The following is a 26199-nucleotide window of genomic DNA, read 5'->3' on the forward strand; positions in this document are numbered from 1 at the left end:
GCTTTTCCCTTTAAGTACATAATATGATGGTACTCTACATGGCTGCCAATGACCACTAGATGTGATAGAATTTTGTCAAAGTTCAAGTGTTCCCAAATGACAATAGGCAGAATAAAACCCAGGAACATTTATGAGAATCTGCTCCTGGAGTATCTTCATTTTCCTGGCTCCCTAATAGATACTGAGTTTACCCATTCTCTTGGTCAACTCACAAAAATCACTGTGTTGTGTCATAGCTGTGTGACCTATGGGAAAGTCACTTAACCTCTCTGTGCTTCAATGTCTTTACTTGTGAAAAGGAAGAAAACAGCCATGAGTTTTCTATGAGAAGTAAATGACTGCATTTGTGTAAACTGTGTAGAACAGAGACTAACATATAGTATATAGTCAATAAAAATGTTAGGCATTGTTTTTTAAAGTAGTGATATCATGGGATATATTTCTTATTAAACTTAGGTTTTGGATGGGAAGTACTGCAAAAAATAAATTATTATGGTGACTTTGTAGTCTAGGGTATTGTCTACATTTTATAGATGTCTCCTTTGCTCCCGACAGGTATTACCTCATTGACAAATCCTTATGGAGCAAGTGCAGGGAGCCTGAGAACGTGATTTCCTGAAATCTGACCCTCTTCTCCATCCTGCTGGTCATAGCAGTGATCCAGATGCTTCTCTGTGCCATCCAGGTGGTCAATGGCCTCCTGGGGACCCTGTGTTGTGGCTGCTCTGAGGTAAGCTGAGGTCCTTGTCTTTACTTCTCAGGGTGAGGAAGCCAGGGCTGGCCTGCAGTGCTAGTGCGATGACATGGTCCAGAGGGTGGCAGCTACAGGAAACCAGAGCCAGCCTGAACAGTCCAGGCAGCCCCTTCTGTCAACACAGGGAAACTGACTTTGGGTTGCTGGGACCTAGAAATTTTGCTCTCTGTGCATGTTAACAAACCCAGGCTGAAGCTAAGCAAAAATTTTAGTCTCACACCCAGTTGACCATAGTCCTGCAGGCAAAGGACTGCATGTCATATAGACATTTATAATAATGTTATGTGAAAATCCCCAGGGAGTGGGCATTTGTCATATGCACATATTGTCAGCAGTTAATACATCACTGTCTGGCCTGAAATGTTCTTACCATTTCCTAACTAGAGCTGCACAGCAGGTTAAAGTCTCCAGGTAATAGTATGGAACATGCTTCAAGGTATTTTCTTTTCTCTGGAAAAGAACAGAACTCACCAATGCAAAACCTGTATTTTGATGAAATTTATGATCCAGATGAAAGAAAGAGTTAAATGTGGAAAAAAAGTCACTGGGGGTTTAATACAAGTAACCAGTAAGTGGTGGTAGTAATCAGTATAACAGGGGTCATGGGGAGGGAAGAAGGAAAAAGGGAAGCAAGAAAAAAAAGAAGAATATTATAATTAATATTTTTACCTTTTAGGGATATGGACGACTTTAAACCTCTCCGATGACCTTCTCTAATTCAATGGCATATAGGACGATACATTAAACTTAATCTTCTCTCCTTGGGGTTGTCAGTTTCTATCTGTGCCCGAACTGTCAAAGCTTAGGGAGAGCACAGTTATTCCTTCTCCTTTCGAACCAGCTTAGCTCAACGTGGAGTTTTATGTTAGGTTCAAATGAGAAATAGTTTGGCCACTTAAGTTATATTTTTAAATCTTTCAAATTGACTTCCTTTTGGAATTGATGAGCAGATTCAAAGTAAATTTACAACATTTTTTCTTCTAAAGTGAAAATGTATAAAATCACACATTCTGCCACCTGCTTCTTTGTATATACAGGTGTTTAGTTCTTTGGAAGTCTTACATAATTCAGAGAAAGGAAGCACATTAAAAATGAGAAACTAAGACCATTATTTGTTTTCCAGATTTATGGGGGAAAGAGTGACTGATGTATCATAAATAATTTTCATTTGGTTTCTTTTGGCTAACCTGTTTGTATTACTTGTAACTAGTCTTTTGTGCCTACCATCATTAGCAAGGGTTTCCTTATAAATATTAAATTAAAGTTATAATTCACTGGTAATATAATAAAGATGGTGTGTGTTTACAGAGGAAGGACAAAATAGTGAATGAATAGCACCCTCTTTTCACCTCTCTATCAATGCTTCTTTTGACGAAACAAAAACCAACATTTTTAAAAAGTTGACTTGGGCCTATGGCCCAAGGATTAAATTAATTCTATGTGTCAAATTATAACATTAACTTTGATTTTATGAGTCAAGCACTAATACAGAGTTAAATCCATTGTGCTGAAAGAAGTTCATACTCCAACTGCACCACATACCAGTTTGGGAATCCTGGGAAGTTACTTTCTCCATCTCCATTTCTCCATCTGCAAAAGGACTGTTGAGGAATTACCTCAAAAGATTAAAAATGGAACTGCCTTTTGAACCAGCAACTCCACTACTAGGATTATACCTGAAGAATCCTGAAACACCAATTCAAAAGAACTTATGCACCCCTATGTTCATAGCAGCCCTGTTTACAATAGCTAAGTGCTGGAAACAACCTAAGTGCCCATCTGTAGATGAGTGGATCAAAAAACTGTGGTACATTTACACAATGGAATACTATGTAGCAGAAAGAAAGAAGGAACTCCTGCCATTTGCAACAACATGGATGGAACTAGAGAGAATTATGCTTAGTGAAATAAGCCAGGCAAAGAAAGAAAAATACCATATGATATCACCTAATACAGGAAATTAAAGAACAACACAAACAAAGGAACTAAATAGAACAAAGAGCAGAATAGCAGTCAATAGGGGGGAGGGGAAAGGAAGAGAAGGGGGATAAGTAAGGGAAGGGTTTAGTCAAAGAACCCGTATAAATGACTCATGGACATGGACAACGGGGAGGAATATGATTGCGGGAGAGGGGGTGGGTTGGGTAGGGGAGAGAAATTACGGGAAAAGGGGACAACTGTAATTGAAAAACCAAAAAAATAAAAAAATAAAAATAAAAATAAAAAAGGACTGTTGAAAGGCAATCAACACCCTGGCTGCTGTGGCTCAGTGGATTGAGCATCGGCCTGCGAGCCAAGTGTCGCTGGTTCCATTCCCAATCAGGGCACATAACTAGGTTGCATGTCAGATCCCCAATTGGGGGCGCGAGTGAGAGGCAACCACACAGTGATGTTTCTCTCCCTCTCTTTCTCCTGTCCCCTCTCTCCAAAAATAAAATAAATAAATAAACAAATAAATAAATAAAATTATTTAAAAAAAGAAAGAAGAAAGGCAATCAACCATCCAGGAAAGGTTGACATCCCCAAGGGTGAAACAAAGAGGCCTGTGGGATTGGCAACATGACTCATGTACAATAAGGAGAACCCCAGAGGGAGTTCCAAGCCAGCGAGTCTCACCTCTGCACCTGCCAAGCTGATGGGCCACACTATGTAAGTTAGGCACACTGACAGCTAGGTCCCTCATGGCCATTAATAAGGCAATTACCAATCACCACCATGTGCTGGCCGCTGGGGGACAGCCACTGAAGACAGGAAGTTATATGTCTTTTGATTTTGTCCTTACTACAAGAACTCTGAGATCACGGATCAAACCTGGCACATAACAGGAAGAAGGAAGAAAGGCAGTCATGTAAGCATTAAGACCACTGGTTCCTAAACATGGCTGACATCAGAATCACCCAGGAAATGTTCTAAAACTGTGATTCCTGAGCCCCAACATAGACTTACTGCAACTGAAAATTGAAGCATGAGGCATGGAAGTCTGTCTGTTACTTAGTTTTACAAGCTCACCAGGGAATGCTAAAAACCAGTCACTTTGAGCAACCACTGACAATCAAGTATTTGTAATTTAAAAAAACAACAACAGCATTTTATACAGAAATGTTGGTAAGTTATAGTGTGGATACCTTCACTTTCTCCTCAGAACAACTGACCAAGTGTTCCCCTTTGCCCATTTCTTACCCTCTGCCTTATCTTGACTTTTGTGAAGTTTCTCCCCTCCCCACCGGTCCCTCTGCTTGGCCCCCAGCACTCAGGTGTCCCTTTATCAGCTTCCTGGGACTGGACTGACCACAGTGAGAGGCCTTTCCTGTCAGACCCCAGCCATCATGCCCCCTTGCTTGCCCAGCTTCCCGTTGTTGCCAAGGTCTGCTTACCTCTCCCGAGAAAAAAAAGCCTTTTCTGTTCATGTTTGAGGCACCTTCAAATTCCTGAGATTGGAGATTCTCCTGTTGCAATTGTCCTTTTGAATAAATTTTCTCCTTAGCTAAGTCTGGGTTTGCTTGTAGTTGACACAACCCTCTGACAAAGAAACTATGATTAGCCCATTTTGTGTAAGAGTAAGGTGAGACTTAGAAGAAATTCATAGCCTTCCAGGGCCCCATAAACAGCAATGGGAAATCCGGATCCAAACACAAACAGTTGAGTATTTGAGGGTGTGAGTCCACTCTCAGCCACTGTGCTAAGAGGCCTCACTGAGTTTCCTAAAAGCAGCTAGGAAAAGATGCTTTCTTAAGGCTCTTGTGTAGAATGAAAACACTAAAATTTTGTTCTTTTTAAAAATGTTATCATTAAAGCTGTCCATTAATTCATACTAACCTGAATTTGTGCAAACTATCAATTAAAATATTATAATCAAAATTGGTATTTTTATATCATCTTTCAGATTACCTATATAAATACAACCATGCTCAGCCCCCCTGATTGGTCACTGTCATAACATGGCAGTCACTTCTGTGCTTTTTATTTCCCAGGTATTTCTTTTTATTTTTTAACTAAATTTATTGGGGTAACATTGGTTAAAAATTAAATAGATTTCAAGTGTACAATTCTACAGTACATCATCTGTATATTGCGTTGTGTGCCCACCATCCCCACTTACTTCTATTTACTAATTTTATTCTCTCTGTGTGGAAGAAGCCAAGGTGCAGGATAACAATTCTAGAATGATCAGGGTTTAAAAAGAAGAAAAGAAAAGGCAGATGTAGACACCATTCTTCACACGTGTCAGCCCCACTCAGCACCACAACCCTCAGCGGTAATTGCGCTGGTATTATGACCTAATACGAGAAGTGAGGAGACTGAGGCACAAAGAGGTTCAACAAGAAACCCAAGGGCACAGAGCAACTCAGTTGCAGGGGTGGCGTTAAACACAGGACATCCGGCTCCAGAGCTTCCCCCAACGCCACCAGACTCTCCTGCCCTGTCCCCCAAAAACTGTGCCTCTGCCGCAGTACAGCGGAGTCCCTCTCAGTACTGAGCAGACCAGCAGCTCTTTCAGTCACAGGGTCAACCACAGAATTCTCAGTGTGATACAGGCATACAGACCTCAACATCAACAGACTCTTCAAATATCTACTCATTCATTCTCAAGAAACTCAGTGAACTGAGTTCTAAGAAAAGACGAGCAGGCACTGCAGGCACTGGGAGCTGATGTTGTGGTCTGCAGCTGAAAATGCCATGATTTCAGCTACACTTACAAACGCGTGTCTTCTTCAGCAGTGCTTTGGGTTCACTATTTCAGTATGGACTAGACTGGGGAAGGGAGAACTGGATGCTCGCTGAGACAATAGTACCTGTGTTTTGGTCAAAAATCTCGTCTTGTGGCCTTGCTTGCCTTGTCTGTAGACGGAAACCATGAGTCGAGCTGTTGCTATGTCCTCTCTAAGGCTACCATGCTCGGGCTTGGGAACTGCCAGAAATAACCTAGGTTTTTAAAAGTTGGGTCCACATAACTTAGCTCCTTTGGAGAGCTTTTAAAAACCCCAATACCCAGACCCCACCTCCAGAGATAGTGAATTCCTTATGTCCAGTCATCAGTCCTTGTTGTCCTTGTAACTCACCATGTGATTCTAATAAGGAACGAGGAGGCAGGTTTGAGAATCACTGCTCTGGAGTGTTCCCAAATTTGAATATTCATCAAAAACACTTGGAAGACTTTTTCCCACCCCAAAGTTTCTGATTCAATAAGCTTGGGGGTGAGGCATTTCTAGTAAGTTTCCTGGATATGTTGATACTGCTGGCTCAGAGTTCACACTTTGAAAACTGCAGAAGTTTCCACACCCTCTGAAATGGTATAAATGGTCAGATGAGGTTTTTTTTTTTTTCCCTGCCCTGGAGAGAAAGTTTATAGATTGCATTAGATTCTCAAAAAGACCCATGATCCCAGGGATTAAGAGCCAGATTTAGAACCTAATCATGAATTTAAAACTTTTTAAAAGGCAGGGATTCATAGCAGATGATTTTGCAATTGTTCAGTTTTGAAGCAGTCCCAGGGGTGTGTGTGTGTGTACCTGCCAACACACTAACCAGTCCATGCAGGGCACAGGTTAAGGAAGAGGGTAAACATGACAACTTGCCCGAATACCAAATGTGAATTTCCAGGGGGGAAACAGAGATAAAGATGAAGGGTGGGGGGAAAGAAAGAGAGACACAGACACAGAGAGAGAATTCCCAATAACACTATGAAGCAAAAATAAAACCTCTACAGATAATCATACTGCTGCCTGCCCATCAATGTTGAAGCCATAAACTTGAAATGAAAGTTGTAATGTCACAATCACCCTGAGGAGCAGTTAGATAACATCTCATCAGCATGAATGATCCTCAACTTCTCATCTAAAATATGGGTGTGGGAAGTTCAAATAGAAACTTTAATGTACACGGTTTTTCATCCTTTAAAAATTTTCATTTTGTGAATGCTTTATAATATAAACAAAACATTAGAACAGTCATCCATGTCTATAATTTATAAATAAATAAAAAAGCAAACATACTTAAGTCAGGGCTCCGTGATAAAAGTTGGGAGACTGCCCATCAGGTATGGTGGTCTTCAATCTTGAGGATCAACAGAACCACCTGGAAGCTTGCTAAATAAATGCAGATTCCAAACCTTTGACCTCGTTCAGATTCAGAAGTCAGAGAAATTCACATTTTACAGTGACATCTTAGGATATTCTGAGAAGCGATCTATTGACTCCACTAGGAACCTCACTCAGAAGATATATTATTATTCTTAATACTTAAAAATAACTTCATTCTCACATAAAAGCCACAGATCTCCCTGGCTATAAAGGCAAGCGCAAAGAAGGGAAAACATGAGTACTCTGCACGTCTTTCTACTTCCCCTTCCCGTGAGACCCCACCCTTTTCCCAAGGCACCCTGCTCCTCCCCCTAGTGGGGCTCTGCTCATCACACCAAGGCAAAGCCAACTGCTGCCCTCTAGTGACCACCCCTCCCAGCAGGCCACTCAAGAGATAACTTCTCAGGGGCAGGTTTGGCCACCCTCTTGAAAAACCCCATTTTTCCCTACTGCCTCTACTTTAAGCAACGTTTTCCAAATGCTCCGTTAATTCAGGACATGGAAGGATGAACAAACAAGTCAATCAGAGGCGGTGTCATCCAGAGGGATAGTTGTAGTGTAAGACAATAGGCTCACAAACATATTCATTCATTCAACAAATATTTTGAAACGATTTGGGACAGTGTACTAGACATTATTCAAGGTGCTAATACGAAACAAAAATTCCTACTTTTACAACGCTAACAGACTAATGGGGCGAGACAATGAAGAAGGGGATTACCTCTTACTCTTAGCTAGTGTTAACTGCTGTGGAGGAAAATGTGACCAGGAAAAGGGGAAAAAGCTCACCACAAGGAAAACTATGAACATTCATCGACCACCTGTGAGTTGAATTACTAGGTGTTTTACATAAGTCACCTCTCTAAATCTTCACCATTCTCTCATTGTACTCTCCCCCTTGTCATAATTATCAGGCTCTCAAAGATGCTACAACAGAGTGAGTGCATGTTAGAGCACATGACACAAATCCATCAATCTTCTGAATGTATAAAATCCATCCAAACACTAGGGAAAATCATAAAATGGGACAAAGTGAGTGTTTTATAAATAGGGAGAATAAGAAGTAAGACACAGAAGGGTTATGTGAATTTTAGAGACTATAAATACTACCTGTCATTTCTGATAGAACTGGCATTAGTGCCTGACTTTCAACACTGAGGTTTTGAGGGGTTTTGTTTGTTTGGTTGGTTTGTGTATACCCATCTTCAACTCTCATATCTTCAGGATGTTAAGAAACCAGATTAAATAGAATTAAAAACCGATATTATAAAGATGTTAATTCTGTCTAAATAACTCTAAACGTGTAATGCTATTCCAACACACACACACACACACAGATGGACTAATGCAGCCTAGTTCCCAGAATGCAATAGGTTGTCATTATACATTGTTGCCCTTTCATTCTCGCTCCCAGGACTTTGTTCAACGATTCCCTTTGCCTAGGATGCTCTGCCTGCGCCCCCATCTTAACTCACCACCCAGCCCCTAATGATCTCCTTCTCTCTGGAACTACATTAGCATCCACTTGGTACTAAACAAATAATAGTATATTTTCATCTTGGAAGCAGAGGCCAAGATTTCAATTTCTTCCTGTACTCATGACACCAAATAGACCATTGTACTTGGAGAGGGCCACTAATGTCTCTCCAGTTTGATCCATCTCCACTTTTCTGTCTATTTGCCTGAATTCACTCTGCTATTGGAAATCCTTTTGTGGCTTCCACTATGTAGGATAAACTCCAACTCTGCAGCAAAGTGCATGAGTCCCTTCAAGGATTCGTCTCCTTCTACCTTACTAGGTCTAACCTCTGCCTCACTGTCCCCACACACTCTCCCTCCAGGGCCATGGACCTTCTAACCTCTCTTCTGCCAAAATCCTGTGCTTTTATACATGATCTTTTCTTTACCTGAAATGCCTGGGCAAGTCCTTGAAGCTAGGAGTTCTTCACCACCCAACTAAAGGGCCTACCTCAGATACCATGGCCTGCTTAGGGCTCTTCACTCCTCTTCTTCCTTTCCTGCTTTGAGCTTCCATTACTCTTTGTTCCATAATATATGGCCCTGATTAAACTGTAAGCTCAAAAAAGATTGAGTTTTCTTCATCCTTGTATTTTCAATGTCTATTCAGTGCCTTCAACATGTCATGGGCTCAGCAAGTATGTGGGGAACTGCTCCTCATGGTTTAGGGAATGGTAGCCCCAGCCTGAGCATGACTGCTGCCAGCATTCCAGCTGTGCTTGTCTTTAAGTCTCAATATAAGGCTGCATGTGAAACATAACTGAAAGCCACTCAGAGGGTTTCCGCGGGAATTAGATTTAAAGAATGCTTATTATGCTTTAGAACTTGCTCTGCTTTCTTTATCTATAATATAACATAAACAATCTCTAGCAAGGAATGTATGAAACCTTGCACCTTCTGCCAGTGTGGCGTCAAGATGCTTGATAGACCCTGACACAGACTGGTCACTGTACCCTCTGTACTAGTACATGTAATCTGTTACTATCGACTGTAATCCTAACGCCTCCAAGCTATTGATGACTCATGAATCTTGACCTTGTGTCTCTTGTGTGTCTTCTCCTCAATAAAAGGCATGAGGGAAGAAGGTCTAATCGCTGTTTCCACTAAAGAGAGCAGTCACCTTCCTTCCCCCAGACATAATAAAATGTCCTGGGTAAAAGTCTGCTCATTGGACATAATAAAGTGTCCTGGGTGAATATTTGTTCTGCCGTGGTCATGAAAACTCTGCTGCACAGAGCAACTTCCAACCGAGCCTAGGGTGTGTGAGGCACCTCTGCCTCACAAGTACAGAGTGGTGAACGAATGAATGTGATCAATATATATTTGCTTGCTGTTGATGTTAATACCTTTGAGACTGTTGGGAAATATTTAGAAGGTCCTAAAAGAATTTTACATTTTTTGTCATCCTTGGAAAAAACCAAGTCTCTCTTAGGACCAGGGGCTTCAGATTCACCAAACTCTCTCCTATTATTGGAAACACAGCTGGCTACTGTATTATTTGGTGGAAAGCATATTAGGAAAATGTTAATAATTTCTTGGCTTAATTCTTATAATTTTACTAGGAAGCCCTTATGTCAGCCTCTTCTTTCCTTTTCTTGCAATGGCATCCACTCATAAAATCCTTTGATTTGCAGGATTGCAATGGGCAGGACTGCCTTCATGGTCATGTTTCCTTTGTAACTGCACAGGATCCCTACCCAGAAGAGCCCTACACTTGCCTTAATGTTTTAGTGCCGCCATCTTGCAATTCTTAAAAAAATCTAAGCAAGGGGCCCATATTTTCATTTTGTACTGGGTCCCACAAATTATGTAGCCAGTCCTGCCAAGGAGTACATGATGCACACTTCTCAACTCTTCCCAATTTGCTTAGACTTTCCCAATTTTAACACTTCAAGTTCCCCTAATAGGAAACCCTTCTCTCCCAGGCAAACCAGAACAATTGGTCACCCTACTTTTGGTCCTCAAACCGCAAACATATGAAACATGTGTCATATTGATCAATTAATAGTATGATCTAATGACTTATAAGCAGAATAATCCATTTAAGACATATAAAATTCTATGGTAAACTCTGCCTGTGACCTTTACAAATTAATGTTTCTAAACACAACTTATACCTCTCTGCTAACTCCAATTCAATGTTCTATCAAGTCACGTTTTTAAGTTACAAGGGACCTATTTCAAAGGATAGCTGTGGGAACGAGTTGCAGAACCTAAGGTCACTAGAAGGGCTTTAGCGAGTTTATGAGCCATCTGGAATTCATGTAAATGTATGTGTGAGCATTGACTGAACAACATCCAAAGCTTTGATCACTTTCTCAAATCCTTCAGAGACCATGAAAAACTATAATGTATTTGTTAACTGTGATGATGTTAAAATTTGGGAGCATTCCAGAGAAAGTTCTAAGGAGCTCTTTTTTAAGAATCTCAATGTACCAAATCTTCTAGGGCATTCTTGGAATAAATCCATTCTGTTTTAGGGTCAGAATTTATAGACCCCTCTCATTTCAGAAACTCTTCCAAAAAGTCATCCTAACAGGACATAATGTGTCTGATGTTTATTCTATATTCATTTTAATATACTACATATACTTATCTATGCTGGGCAGCAAGGCATATGTTGTAGCTTCTCCAGATTTTAACCTAATACTTATAATATCATCATATGTGCTATAATGTCCACACAATATTTAATAATAATTTTTAAAAATAAACCATGCCTCTAGGAAAAACCTAAAATATAGTGGTTGCAATTTTTAATCATAAATGGCAACATATGAATTTCCAATAATTTTAATCCTAAAAAATATTTTTAAATTAATTTTATTTATTATGCTACTAGTTTCCCTGGTTTTTCTCCCATTCCCCCCTCCACCCAGCACACCCCCACCCCTTCAGGCAATCCCACATCATTGTTCATGTCCATGGGTCATGCATATAAGTTTTTTGGCTACTCCATTTTCTATACTGAACTTTACCTCCAAATGGCTATTCTGTGACTATTTGTATTTTTTAATCCCCTCACCTCTTTGCCAATTCCTCCACATCCCTCCCATGTGGCAACCATCAAAAAAAAAATCTTGAATACACTATAAACATACAAATCCCAGCTCAGAACTAATTCAGTGCAAAGCCTGTGACAGATTTAATTATCGGCTAGATTAATCAACTAGATAAACATGGTTGGCTATAATGCCCACTGATTTGTGACAGACTTGTTTAATCCACTAAATTGTCTAGAAAGTTCCTCCTTTCCTATTTTGAAACCCCCTTTCTGTGTGTGTTCCCTCTGAAACTACTCACTTCCTTGGAGAATACAGTGTGCAAACATATTAATTCACTCAAGTATTTACTGGGCATCCATTATATTCTGGGCATCGCCCTTGGGACTGGGGATACAGTGGTCAACAAAACACAGCAAGTTGCTAGTTTCACAAAGGTTACAGAGTGCCTGTATCAACTTCCACTGCCACCAACAGTGTGTTGTGTATCTGTTTCTCCACATCGTAGCAACACTGTGCTAGTCTTTCTGATAGTAGTTTGATAAAAGTAAGTTGGTATGTCATTATTATCTAGTTTCCATTTTCCTGATTAGTAAGGAAATTGGCAAATTATTTGCCATCCAATTTCCTGTCCTATAAATTTTCAGTTCATATTCTTGGCTTATATTTCTACCAGACTGTTTGTTTTCCTTATTAATTTACCTTAGTTTGTTTTGTATTCTAGGTACTATCTTCGGTCTGATTCTCAGAAGTACATCTTCATGCAAGTATTCACATACAAATGATTTTTAAAGAAGCATTATTTAAGAATTGTTTACAAGGTAGTGGATATATATAGGGGAAACTGGTAAGAGAGTGTGTAAAGCAGGACAGAAGGAAGGAAACAAAGTATGGGAGTGCTCTTAGGCAAAGTCCGGAAGAAGGTGGTCTCTGCTGGATATACCATAGGACTCTGGAATGCTACACGCCCACCTGTCATTGGCCAAAGGTCATGTAGGATGTAAATTCTTAGGAATTTCTAGCTCTTCACACATGTAGGGGGCAAATGACTCTAGCATGCCTTTTAAAAAGAGCCATAGGAGGGCCTGGCCTGTTGTAGCTCAGTGGATTAAGAGCCGCCCTCCAAACCAAAAAGAGCCACAGAAGTTAGCTGTTGCAAGCAAAAATATACCAAGGTAGGAAGTGTGGGGCACAAAAACAGTGAAGAGGAATGGAAGGTGGAAAACTGACATCATGCATTATAGACAATAGTATTATAAAAAGGTCATTCAGTTTTACTATTAATCCAAGAAATACAAACTATAACAGGAAGGTATTTTTACCTATCATATTTACAAAGATTTAAGAGTTCAACCCAAGTTTTCACCATACACACACACACACAAAAAAGAAAATTGCAACTATGTAAATGATGCGTTATTAACTAACTTTATTGTGGTAATCATTTTGCAATATATACATATATAAAGTCACTACATTGTAAACCTTAAATTAATATGATGTTATATGTCAATATCTCAATAAATCTAAAAAAAACCTCATTTGCATTATATATTATTGCTAGAATAGAAAATATATTTCTCATTCAAATTTTGAACTTTATTTACATATTCCACATATTTTCTTGAATATTCTGTGGAAAGTGTAAGCTGGAGAAAAACAAAACAAAAAAATGTTAAGTGTTTACACAAATCAAATGTGACTATTTTTTTGAAACAGCGTGTTTGTAGTAAAACTTTTTAATCTTAACAATAATTAGGGGCCTGCCCTGACCGGTGTGGCTAAGTGGGTTGAGCGTCATCTGGCAAACTGAAAGGTTGCCGGTTGGATTCCAGGTCAGAACACATGCCTGGATTGCGGGCCAGGTCTCTGGTTAGGGGCATGTGACAGGCAACTGATCAATGTTTCCCTTGCACTTTGATATTTCTCTTTTTTGTGCTCTCCCTTCCTTCCCCTCTCTCTAATAAATAAATAAATAAAATCTTTTAAAAAAATTATGTGGCTGGTCAAGATGGTAGTGTAGGTAAACACAGCACTCCCATCCTCCCACAAACCAAATCAAAATTACAACTAAACTACAGAACCACCTGAAATCTAGCTGAACAGAAGTCCTACAACTAAGGATATAAAAAAGAAGCCACATCGAGACTGGTAGAAAGGGTGGAGATGTGAATGGGCTGGTCCCACACCCACATACAGTGGTTAAAAATCAGGAGAGAAATTTCAGCTTCAGAGGACCCCCTGAGGGGGGGGGGGTCCCACACCAGGCCCACCAGCCCAATGTTCCAGTGCCTGAAAGAGTTCAGGTCTGGAAAAGAAAACCCCTAGGGCCACTATGGGAAGGTCCTCATACTGTTATTCTCACTACCCCAATGGCTGTAAAGGTTGCTGGCATTGCTGCTTGGGTTCATCATTCCCAAGTCAAGTCCTATGTCCCACCAGCTTCTGAAGAAAAGCCCAGTTGTTTCCAGAAGTGTTTCTATATGAATGACCTGTCTTGACTATAAGTTATGGCTGTGAAAACCTACAGAAATTGTGGTCAAGTGAGATGAAGGGCTACTGCAGTCCCAAGCAGTTCCTCTTAAAGGGCCTGCACACAAATGTAACCAGACTCATTTTGAGCTCTAGCACTAGGGCAGCAGCTCAAAAGAAACCAGGGATATACTGGAAGAAACTGAGTTGCCTGGCTTCAGGTCAAGAGCCAGAGGGACAGCTTTCTCCCAGACGGAATTGTTGGCAAAGTACAGACGTTGTTCCTTTTCTGAGCCTTCCCCTCGCAGAGCCAACAATTAGGTGCAATATAAGTCTCCACCTGGCTTGCACTGTTAAGTTCACCCTGGTGATTCCCTGAGACCCTGCCCCACCCTACTTGCAGGTGCACCCAAGTTGTTTCCAGTAGCTTTTCTATATGAATGACCTGTCTTGACTCATGCTTCAGACTTTACCTAAAATTCCTCAACAAGTAGCATCTGACCTTGGTGTTCCACCCCCTCATACCCCAGCACTATTGGCAGCTGGCCTCTCCTGGGCACCTTTGAGACCAGCACAAGTAGCAGCCATCTGAATGAGCTATGTAGCTCATTCTGGGTGGCCCCAGGCAGAACACAGGGGCAGCTGACCTGGGTCTATACTTCTAGGGAGGTCCCAGAGCCAGCAGACCCAGTAGACAACTTCAGATCCTGTCAAAGCAACACCACCCAACCACCTCCACAAGTGACACACTCAAGCAATGGACTCATTGGGCACCACCAGAGTCCTGCTGAAGTAAGTCCTGGTCCATGGGGTGATCCCCTGCAGAGCAATGGTCATAGCCAGTCCTTGCAGCTGATTGGCTGAAGGTAAATCCCTCCCATTGAAGTTCCAACAGCAATCAAGGCTCAACTACAACAGGAGGGTGTACACAGCCCACACAAGGCAGAGGGAGGTGGGCATACCTGGAGTGCCCAGGTTGGTTGAATGGAGTGGCTGTGCCACTAGACCCTACAGTACACCTACTACATTAGGCCACTCTACGGAGCCCAGGAGATGTAGTAGCTCTACCTAATGCATAGAAACAAACACAGAGGAGCAGCCAAAATGCAGAAACAAAGAAACATGTCCCAATCAAAAGAACGTAACAAAACTTAAGAACTAAACAAAATGGAGACAAAGCAAACTACCAAAGTTCAAAACACTGGTAATAAGAATGCTCAACGAACTTAGGGGAAGAGTAGGTGAACTTAGAACTTCAACAGCATAAAAAAGGACATGGAAACCATAAAAAAGAACCACCCAGATATGAAGGATACACTAATAAAAATTAAGAATAATTTACAGGGAATCAACAGCAGAGTACTGAAGCTGAGAATCAAATCAGTAATTTGGAATATAAGGAAGCAGAAAACACCTAATCAGAACAGCAAAAGAAAAAGGAATCCCTCCCCAAAATGAGAATAATGTAAGGATCCTCTGGGACAACTTCAAGCATACCAACATGCACATCATGGGGGTGATGGAAGAAGAAGAGAAAGAGCAAGGAATTAAACACTTATTTGAAAAAATAACAGAAAAACTTCCCTAACTTGCTGAAGGAATTAGACATACAAGTCCAGAAAGTGCAGAGAACCCCAAACAAGATGATCCCAAAGAGGTCTACTCCAAGATACATCATAATGAAAATGACAGGCTAGAGACAAAGAGACAATCAGAAATTTTTTCAGGGCATAAGGGATTGGCATCAAATATGCAAAAGGACAAAAGGCAAGGAGAGCCTTCAACCAAGATTACTTACCCAGCAAAGCTATCATTTAGAATCAAAGGACAGATAAAGAGCTTCCCAGACAAGAAAAAGCTAAAGGAGTTCAACACCACCAAACTAGTATTACATGAAATGTTAAAGGGTCTTCTCTAAGAAAAGGAGAAATAAAGACTAAAAAATAAACAATAAAATGGTAATATGTATCTATCAACAACTGAATTTAAATAACGAAATAAATGAACAAGCAGAGCAGAAACAAACTGATAGCTACAGAGAACATTTTGATAGTTGCCAGATGGGAGGGGTGTGGGGGAGATGAGAGAAAGGGTGAAGATATTAAGAAGAACATATTTGTAGTTACAGACTAGTCATGGTGATGTAAAAGTACAGCAAAGGAAATATAGTCAATAGTAGTCTAATAATTATGGTGTCAGATACATGCCAGATTTATAGGATGAAGAGTTAATAAGCTATATCATGTCTAATCACTGTTGTACACCTGAAAGTAATATAATATTGTATGTCAACTATAACTGAAAAATTAAGTGATTTTAAAAAAAGTATAAATAAACAGAAACAGAAAAAAAATGGTAATTTATAGCAAGTGTTTTGCATAGTGCCTGGCACACAGTATTTGCTCAATAAGTATCAGTAACATCATTGTTACAGTTAAAGAGAAAAAATGAAAGCTTCTAAACAGCATATATAATTGCTTTCCATTTGCTAAAAAAATTCCAGCTTAGAAGAAAAAGAGCTAGTGTACATTTTCTTTTTTTAATGTGAGAATTGGGGGTTACATAACTTTCAGTTTTTCCTTTATACATGTTGTGTTTATAACATTTTCAACAATGAGCACATGTTACCTTACAAGTGATGATGAAATATGGTTTTTAAAATTATGCATAAGACTTAGACACTGGAATGTTGATGTTTCCACTAGCATCTTTTCTCTCTGTTGTTTAGCTGAACGCTTCTGATTAAAACATTCTTCTACTAAGAGTGCTCTCACTTAGTGTTTCTGTGCAGTGACAAAGGTATCATGACAATGAGACTCAAGGGACTCAACAGGCCAATAAAATATACTGTAATAAGCATGCATAGAAGAATGAGGCACTGTTTTTAGTTTTAACAACAAGAAGGTAAACCCTACTGTTAATAGAAGAAAAACTAAATTTCTATAGTTCTGATATCTCAGTCAAATCTGTGAGGGTGTTGGAAGGACAGTATGATTTTTAAAGTAAATCCCACTGGGTCACTTCAAATAAAGTAGAAACCAAAATTCTGTGGACATTTAGAATATTAAAGAACAGGCATTTGAGCCAAAACAATGTTTGCCTACAAAATTTTCTTTCTTTAATTCTCTGCCAGGAGGGTTGCATAAGCCCGTCTTCAGTACCACCCAAAGCCCTCAGTAAAAGGAATATATGCAATAAAAAGACAAAGGCTCCAAGTGGAAATTCAATTGTATTTATTTTTCTTGTACAGAATCAGAGAAATAAAAACCAGTACCGAAGTCCAGGTAGAATGGTTTGATCTGATTGATTTGGCTGCATACTTCTGTATGCATAGCATTCTAAATTAAAAATAAACACATATATGTCATATTACAAAATGTAGGAGTAAAATTTTTTTTAAAGTTAAAGTACTAGCACATAAATGATGTAGTGTGTTAGGGAAACGGTCTCTGTCAATCATCCATTTTCCCAATTAAATTAATCTACAATTTCTTTCTGACAGCTTTTTAAAAAATAAAAGTTGTACTTTCAGAAATTACTTCCTAATGTCATGAGAACACAACTCGTCACTCCAGATCACCTTCTTCTGCAGAGAGCTTTTCTACCCCGCTGGGGAACGGCCCCAGCACACTAACGCTTTTGTTCTGTTTGACGTGCTTCCCATATATTGTATGATCAGTGGAAGAGATGGCATTTCACATCCTAAATACTATGGTGAAATACTAAGGATTACTTATAGTTAACAGAATTGTAAATAGGTTTTAACAATGTATTAACTTAAAAAAAAATGTGTTTAATCAGAAAAAAAAAACCCTAGAAAGATCTCCAAAATTATTTTTCAATTTCAATTTTAATATGCCTTTTCTATGGCAAAACTATTGGATGAAATGCTAAAATTTAGTGATTGACATAGGACTGTCTAGATATCCTGGCAGTTGTTCTAATAAGAACAACAGTATAAATAGCACCTTATCAAGATTCTGCAGGGGTTTTAACACTTATAAGAATTGGAAATAGCCTTTAAAAAGCTGTTCTTACATCGATCTCTATTTAGTGTTCTTTTACAAAGGCCATATTTTATGACCTTAAAAACAAACAAAAAATTATATCTGGCTTTATCTATTAGTAAACACATAGTCAGGGTCCATATTTAATTCTGGAAACATTTATGTTCATTAATAAATGTTTCAACTAATTTCTCTAGAAAAACTTCTAGTGTTTTCTAATGGCACAAGCTTACTAGGAAATTACTTCTAAAAATTGATAATACAAATCATTGATGTTTTCAGTGCTTTTAAAAAAAGAGGGGTATCTGTTTCTTTTATGTTTAATAACCTGAAAATGAGTCTATAAAAATATTTTTTTAAAAAATACAGTAACACTGCTCAGTTTTGTTAGGTCCCTTTTTTTTTTCCTTAGAATGTTCAACTCTTTTTGGAATTATTGCTAACGTAAGAGAAAAAGAAATAGTGCTCCCTTCAATTTAGTAGCAACACAGACATCCCCATCTCTCTTGAGCACTTGGAAAGAGAGAAGGAATCAGAGGAACATAAACCATGGGTCCTTCAGGAAAAAGAAATCACTTCATTGTGTTGGAAGCGACAGTAGGCTTATGCTCTTGTCCTCCTAATGCTCAGCATCAACATGGACAGGATACACTACCCCCGCCATGCCTCCGCCACATAAAGTGCACCAAAGCCTTCTTTTCTTCTACAACAATCTTCTGGTATAAAGGTTGTAGTAGAAAATTGCTGTTTTGTTCTTTGGAGCACTTCTTACACCTCCTGCTTGTCTTGTTTTTTGGGGTACTATAACTGGTCTATTTCCACTTCACAACTGGTATGCTTTCCATTATATTCCATAACCTTTACTACTTCATCTCTGACCTTTTCACATGCCTTCTTTCCAACAAGATAAACTGTATTCTGTCTAAGTTCTGATAGATTGAAAAGGATCTTATTTAAGATTCTGAACAAATAAGCCCCCTTGGGAATTGAAAGGTTCCTCCCAGAGACCCAAATTATTGTCTTTCTAAAAAGATATTAAATTCATAGATTATAAATAATGTCAGCTGAAAACATTAAACTGTTGAGGACTTCATTGGCAATGCAGACAGAGTACATGCCAGGTGAACCTGATGCTCTCTCTCAGTCCTTAAAAGCTAGTAAAAAATAATTTTTGGTTACATAAGAGGTATTGAGTACATATTTCATGCCTTCTTATACCAACTGTAGCAAACAGGGTTAGGGTAATATACTTAGGAATCAATTTTACTGAATTCAGAAACATATGTCTCCACCATACACTCGCAGAGGGCATATTTTTCAACATCAGTCAGAGATCTGCTTCATCCTTCAAACAGTTTCATAGATAAGACTATTTTAAAACTTGAAATCTTAAAAGCAAAACTGACAAGGCTTCAGAATTTAAAAAGCAACAGCTTACTGTGTGAGGCCATCAGGTTGAAAGCTATGCTTTCCTGATGTTTTCAGAACAGTTTCAAAAAACAAAAATACAGTTGCCACTGATTTATCAAAAACATTTGGCTGCCCTTTGTCATCAGCTACAAAATTATAGTGCATCATAAAATAAACATCAAATTCTAAGCTGCAATTAAAAAACAATCCAACTTGCAATTTTAAAATGTTTTGTTTAATAAATGTTCATAATTAATACCAAACTGGTCTCTTTCCTAAGATCTGTAGCATAGGGACTAATACTGTCGCTACTCTCCTGCTGGAAGGACTAGTTGTCTAGGTGCTACACCGTAAAATGGAGGATAAACTACTGTGTGTGCCTTTGTAAATACAGAGTAATAAGAATCATCAAAACCAGCATGGATTCAAAACTACATGGTTTTCCATACAGCAGAATTTTACTATCCATACGATGATTTTTTTAAAGCTTGGGTTAAATATTTAAAGCATTTGGTACTACAGTCATCAACACAGTTTTTAAAACTGTAAATCAGGTCTAATTTTGTGTACATTTCCTGGACCAAGCCACCTGTCAGAAGTCACTGCCTGTGGTCAGCTTTTTATGGTTTATAATCAATTGATGTAGAAATTTCAACCAACACCCATAAAGCTTAGTCATGGGGCAGCAGAGAAAAAAACAGAGAAGCAATTCTGCGTAACCCACCACAGGAATGCAGGCTTGCAGAAAATGAAAATAGAGTATTTATTTACGTTTAACTTAAGTTACTGTCAATCAAATCCAGGCAATGATTAAACTGGCCAAATGGAAAGGAGGGAGCATGAGTCATGGAGGCAGAAAGAGGTTCACCTGCAGACTTGCTCTGCTCCATCACGTCTTCCAAGAGGCCCAGGAAATGTCAGGTCATGGCTGCACCCAAGTTACAATGGTATTGATTACAGCCAGGTTAGAAAGGGCTCACTTTTGTTCAGAGCAGACTCTACATCATTGAAGAGGGGGATCAGATCTTCAGATTCCAAAGTGCCGAGGTCCACATTGGTTCCTGGAAGACAGTCCAGAAAATCAGGGAAACGAGTCTGCTGAGGATTGATGTTCATGGGTGTCTGTCCTGCGCTTTCTCCTGTAGCAGAATAAAAGGAAACCATTTTAACTCCTTTTTTAAGCTCTGGAAAGAAGGACAGTCCAAGTGTTAAAATAACTCTCATCTCCATTTGTGCTGTTCCTACATTTAAACAGAAGATTATATCGCTGCAGGTCTACAATATTCCATCTCGGGGCAAAATTTCAGCTACCACAACTGACATTGAGTTGGTGATGCTCATTCCTAGGAGACAAAGAGATGCTGGGTGAATCTTTAACTGCTCTGGGTAGACGTGGTCCAGAATGGGGAAGTCCAGGGAGACAGGAAAGGCACATGTGAAGGCCCTTTGGGTCTGACCTATGATCTGTGACAGCAGCAGGAAGAACTGTTCTGTGAAAGAGTAGACAGGCCCTGCCTGTAATAACTACCTCGTCATAGGGCTATAATATCAGGATTTAATTGCAAGCTTCTCTGCACCCTTATCCTCCCTCTTTATGTTCAGAGATAATAGTGAGGCATTTCTTTTAACCATGTCATTAAAAGGCTGTCTTCATTGATGGCTCTAGGGATCAATTTCAAAGCATTTTATGATGTGAGTTCTATCATCCCTCTACACACACATATACCCCACCCCCACCCAACTACCTGCCTTTCTCACAATGCATATGAGTCACAATGCATGGAGCATATGAAGGTTCTGAGAAGTCTTGCAGTGAAAAAAAGAAATCTGTTTTTGTATGTTTGTTTGTTTGTTTTTTATCTTGTTTGGTTGGAAATCTATTTCTTAAACCTACTGAATCAATTTTGGCAAAATTCATATCCAGCTAGAACTAGAGTCTACAGAACACAGTTGAGAAAATGCTGTTCTAAAAGGTTAAGCATATGGGGTAGAACATGAGGAATACACATTCTTTATAAATAATACTATAGGAGAAAATGCAGTCTACAGAACACAGTTGAGAAAATGCTTTTCTAGAGTAAGGTTAAGCATCTGGGGTATAACATGAGGAATACATGTTCTTTATAAATAATACTATAATAGAAAATGTACTGACCTTTGTGCCAGTAGACTGACCTTTTTAGCTGTGTGACCTTAGCCACACATAACTTACATGTATGAGTCGTCTGGCCCTCAGTTGTCTCATATGAAATTGGGATTATACTACCCTTTCCACAAACTGGAGTAAACCACCATATAATGTGCACCACAATCCCATGGCTCTGGACACCCTTTGCACTAACAACCTCATATACATACAAAAATACAATAAATGCTTGTTGATTGTGCTTAAAAGAAAGAAAAACCGTGAAACTCAATCCTGTTGATTATACAACATCAGAACAGCTAGTTAATTCAAGCAATATTCTGAAGGGATACAACATACCCTGAGACTGGGGAGCACTGATAACTGAGGCCAGCTTCCACACCGCATCATTTTTCAGAAACTTATTAAATTAGCTTTTGTGTCTCAAAAGTGCAGTAAGTAGCCTTTTCAAAAAGCATGCATAGAAATTTACTATTCTGAGCAAAACTGCAGAAAACTCATTTTAACTATATGCATTAAATATTTTCTGGGGAGAAAAACTATTTCTTTCCTGGTGATGAGGGAAACATAATCAAACTTTATTTTGGTGACAGCAAAGCTTAATGACTTTTCTGTAACTCATAAAATACCAGTGCTTCTTGACAATATTTTATAGGATTTTCATTGCAAAAGGCAATGAAAAATTAAATCAAGTTCAACCACATATTGAAAAACATCAAGATAGAAAAGAAAATCCAAAATAACTTTTTCTACCCCCTAGAGTGTAACAGATGGAAGTGAGGTTTAAAATGTCCTATCTAAGCTGCCAGATGTCTTTTTTCCTTTATCTCCAGTTAGAATCATTTATCTCTATTGACTTTCCATTTTAACTTTCTAATAACTCAAGAATACATCTTTTAGCCAAACAAAAGCTCCCTGTTTTAAAGAATTCCTCTTATCCTTTCTCCTCAGGCATTGAAAGAATGAGGAGACCAGTTAAGGTTCTTTCTTGAGGTTAACAATTTTAAAATCTCTCTCTTTGGATCAACTTCGTAATCTTTTTGTTCTTCACAGTAAATATCCACTTAAAAAGTGGAAGAGACAAAAGCCAGGCAAATCTTATACGGGTGTGATTATTTCAGGATATTTGGCAAGGATAAATAACTTCCCAGGCTTTGCTCTTGCTATCTATCTGGTATATTCTCTCTTCACACCAAGTCCAGCTGGTGTTTCCCCAGCGTTTTGCAAAGGCAGTGCTCAGCTGGCTCCCCCCCACTCAACATGTGGTCAGTGGATCTAACCCACCTTTTCTAGCTACACTTGAGCTCTGCCAATCCTCAACTTCTCCTCATTTTGTTACAGTGTAATTACATTTCTCCCCTCCAGAGGATTTATGCCCACTTCCTACAAAGACTTCACAGAAGTGACCCTAAACTCAGAGGGCGGATACTCACTTAACCAGGTTAGCTCCGAGCCCTAACATTAATCAAGTTCCTTCTGTACATTACCTCAGCCTTCTTAGAAAGAGGAGAAGCGAATTCTGGGCCAAAATCTGTGATCTCATGGCTCCACACAACTCTAAGAAATGAGTGCATTACTCTCCCTTTATAGGCGAGACATCTGTGGCCCAGGGAGGCTACAGCACTTACCCAAAGTTACTACCAGGAAGTGGAAAAGCAAGAGTTCAATTTAGGCCCTGGCTGGCATGGGTCAGTGCATTGAGCACTGGCCAGTGAATCAAACGGTCACTGGTTCAATTCCCAATCAGGGTATGTGCCTGGGTTGCAGGCCAGGTCCCCTGCTGGGGGCCTGTGAGAGGCAACCAATCGATGTATCTCTCACACACTGATGTTTCTCTCCCCCTCTTTCTCCTTCCCTTCTTTCTAAAAGTAAATAAATAAAATCTTAAAAAAAAAAAAAAAAAAAGAATTTAGCTTAGGTTGCCTGTCTGCAAAGACTATGTTCTTTTCAGGACACCACTTAATTCCACATTTTGGCTTTAAAGCATTTCCTATTTAACCACTTGAGGTCTTTTTTTTTTTTTTTTCCCCTGGGTCAAACTTAGATTTAGGTCTCCTTAATCCAGGTATTTTTAAATTTAACTGCTTTTTATCTTTACTGGCTTCCCAGTGTTTAAAAGATGAAGCAAACAATTATTAAACGTAGAAGCCACTCCAAAGAGGGCAAAATAAATCTCACACCAAAAAAGAGAGATGAAGAAAGAAAGAGAGGCAGGGACAGAAGGAAAAAACTGAGGTAATAAATTAAAGTAAAACAAAACAAACAGTTCAAACTATTCCTGTGTGGCTCCTCACAAGACAGTCTGTGCAATCCTCTAAACATGGCGATGACGCCCTACCAGGAGATTCCGGGGCAGCCACTCCAGCATCCTACACAGGCTAGCTGAGGGAGTCGCTTGTCTGACCAATAATTTTAATTCAGAGTAGGGAAAGCAGGCATCTGGGAGCAGAGTGTGACAAACACAAGCACTGTGGACAACAGCACTGGAAAAGCAATTATTTTCATCACAGAATAATTAATTTTCTATCATCAGTGAGGATAAAGAAGAAACTAGCAGAAATCAAAAAAATTCCAAATAGTGGACATTTCAGCTGTCTTTTATTTTTGGTTCTAGAATATCCTCTGGAAGTTTAGAACTTTGATAATTAAGTCTAGATTTTGGCTAATAAGACCCAATACAGTTTTTGCAATTGAAGGCCTTACCCCTTGAGAAGAGCAGGAAAGGAGAGGTAACCGGGAAGCCAGCTGAGGCCTGGCCTGAAAGTGGAGCAGGCCAGGTACTCGGTTCAAGTCACCCTGCCTCTCCCTTTTAATTGCTGAAGGAGGACATTATTACTGTCGGGATTTGGAGTTGAAAATTTAGAAACCTCTGAGTTGCTTGATTTTTCAAATGCCCACAGCCAACTGCCTCCCAAATGCAGTGAAAGACATGAAAAAATCTGCATGCCCGTGGAACTACAAACCAGTACCCTTCTCAGGAGAAAAAGTGTCCCATACGTTACAACTAAAAACCAAACAGCATTTAACTATTGACCTGTGAAGAATGGAAAAGCAGACAGCGATGTGCTAATGCAACTGTGAGGAAAGGGCTATATGAAGCAAGACAAGCAAAAACAAACAAACAAAAAAGCAGAATTTAAAATCTTGTGCCCATACATAAACTGTATTTGTATAAACTATGGGGAAGGGGCTAGAGTTTATTAATAGTTTTGGGGGAGTTGGGATGCTTTTTAGTTGTCATTTTATGTTGTTGTTCTGAGATTAAGTGGTTCTCGTTGGATTTTAGAATAGAGATAACTAAAAAGATGATTTCAACATGCAAATACATTGCAAGCACTTGCAGCTTTGCTCCTACCTGTGTCCATCTCATCCACATTGCTGAGGAAGTCCTCCGGAGTTGTGGGGACGCTGTAGCACCCTAATCCCAGGCCACTGTCATTGCTCTGCTCCCTCGAATGATATGGCCCTCTGGAGAGCAAAAGATGGAGACACTTCAGTATGAGCCCACTAAAGAGACTTCAAAATTAAAATAGTCATGAAAATCCTAACCCAGTGTAGTTCTGTCATTCTACCCAAATTTCCAGGTAATGAAGAAGGCAGATTTTGTACCTCCTTTTAATTTGTTTTTGAAACATACATCCTAATGTCAATGAAAGTAATAAACTGCAAGCAAATAAAACTGGCTTTTCATAGTAAACTGACATTGTTTTCCTTCAAAATAATTTGAACACTATTTATGTAAATTAAAAAAAACACAAAACAATGTTGAACATTGCTTTTGGATGCACACATGATCAGGCAATAAGAAGCATAAGAGTTCAAGTGATGAATACATGCCGACTTGTGAATAGTGCTACCACTAGAGAGAGAAGGAAAAGAAGTCACATTTCAGTAGTAGAAGGGTTGAGTTTAAATATTAATTATAATACTTATTTCAAAAATATAAGATCCAGGTTTTGGGTACATGGGTAAATTTTACGTTACTCTTTATACTTTTCTGAACATTTGAAATGTTCAGAAATCTCAACACATGGGAAGTTCAAGCAGACGGCCGCCTAGCCTGGAGGCTCGCGGTCAGGCAAGGTACGTCACGCGCGGAGGCTGCGCGCAACGAGGAGGCGGTCCAGAAAATATCGAGGCGGAAGCAGCGTCAACAGCAGCAACAACGGCCATCTGCCTTCACCTGTACCAAGTGCGGCAGGGATTGTCACTCCCGAATCGGACTGCACAGCCATTCTCGGCGGTGCAGATAGACTCTCAAGAAGCTACGCCATCGTCTCTCGAGACGGACGGCTGCCGACGACGAACTTCATTATTTCAGCTACTATTTGTTTCATCTCTATTTTTAATAACTTTCAAAATTGCATTTGTTTGCTAGAATCCTCTGGAAGGACAGAAAAGGCCCTTTAATTGAGTTTAAAAGAATAATGTTGACTACTTCTACTCATGAAGATATCCCTTTTTTTGTTGTTTGTTTTTTGACTTTTTAAAATTGATTATGCTATTTCAGTTGTCCCCATTTTTCTTCTTTTGCTCCCCTCCAGCCAGCAAACTCCACTCCCTCCAGATATCCCCACATCATTGTTCATGTCCATGGGTCATGCATATAAGTTCTTTGGCAACTCCATTTCCCATACTTGCTCTTAAAATCCCCCTGTCTATTTGTAACTACCAATTGTGCTTCTTAATCCCTTCACCTTTTCCCCATTCCTTCAGAACCCCCTCCCAACTGGCTACCATCCCAATGTTCTCCATATCTGTAATTCTGTTTCTGTTCTGCTCATTGCTTAGTTTGTTTCTTAGATTCAAC

At 39.4% G+C, this 26199-nt stretch overlaps 1 protein-coding gene across 1 annotated transcript in view; it reads right to left on the reverse strand.

Annotated features, from left to right (window-relative positions):
• Positions 1–19605: 19605 nt before the first annotated feature.
• WWTR1 (WW domain containing transcription regulator 1) overlaps positions 19606–26199 on the reverse strand; it is a 128362-nt gene continuing 121768 nt past the window's right edge. Inside the window, exons 6-7 of the mRNA XM_090275749.1 lie at positions 24745–24857; positions 19606–20382 (exon numbers count right to left, since the gene is read on the reverse strand). Coding sequence (XP_090131875.1) covers positions 20198–20382; positions 24745–24857 — 298 coding nt within the window. The 3' untranslated portion in view covers positions 19606–20197. The remainder of the gene's footprint in view (positions 20383–24744; positions 24858–26199) is intronic.

Source organism: Furipterus horrens, unplaced genomic scaffold, assembly GCF_987537825.1.
Source record: "Furipterus horrens unplaced genomic scaffold, mFurHor1.1.pri manual_scaffold_1, whole genome shotgun sequence".
Lineage (NCBI taxonomy): Eukaryota > Metazoa > Chordata > Mammalia > Chiroptera > Furipteridae > Furipterus > Furipterus horrens.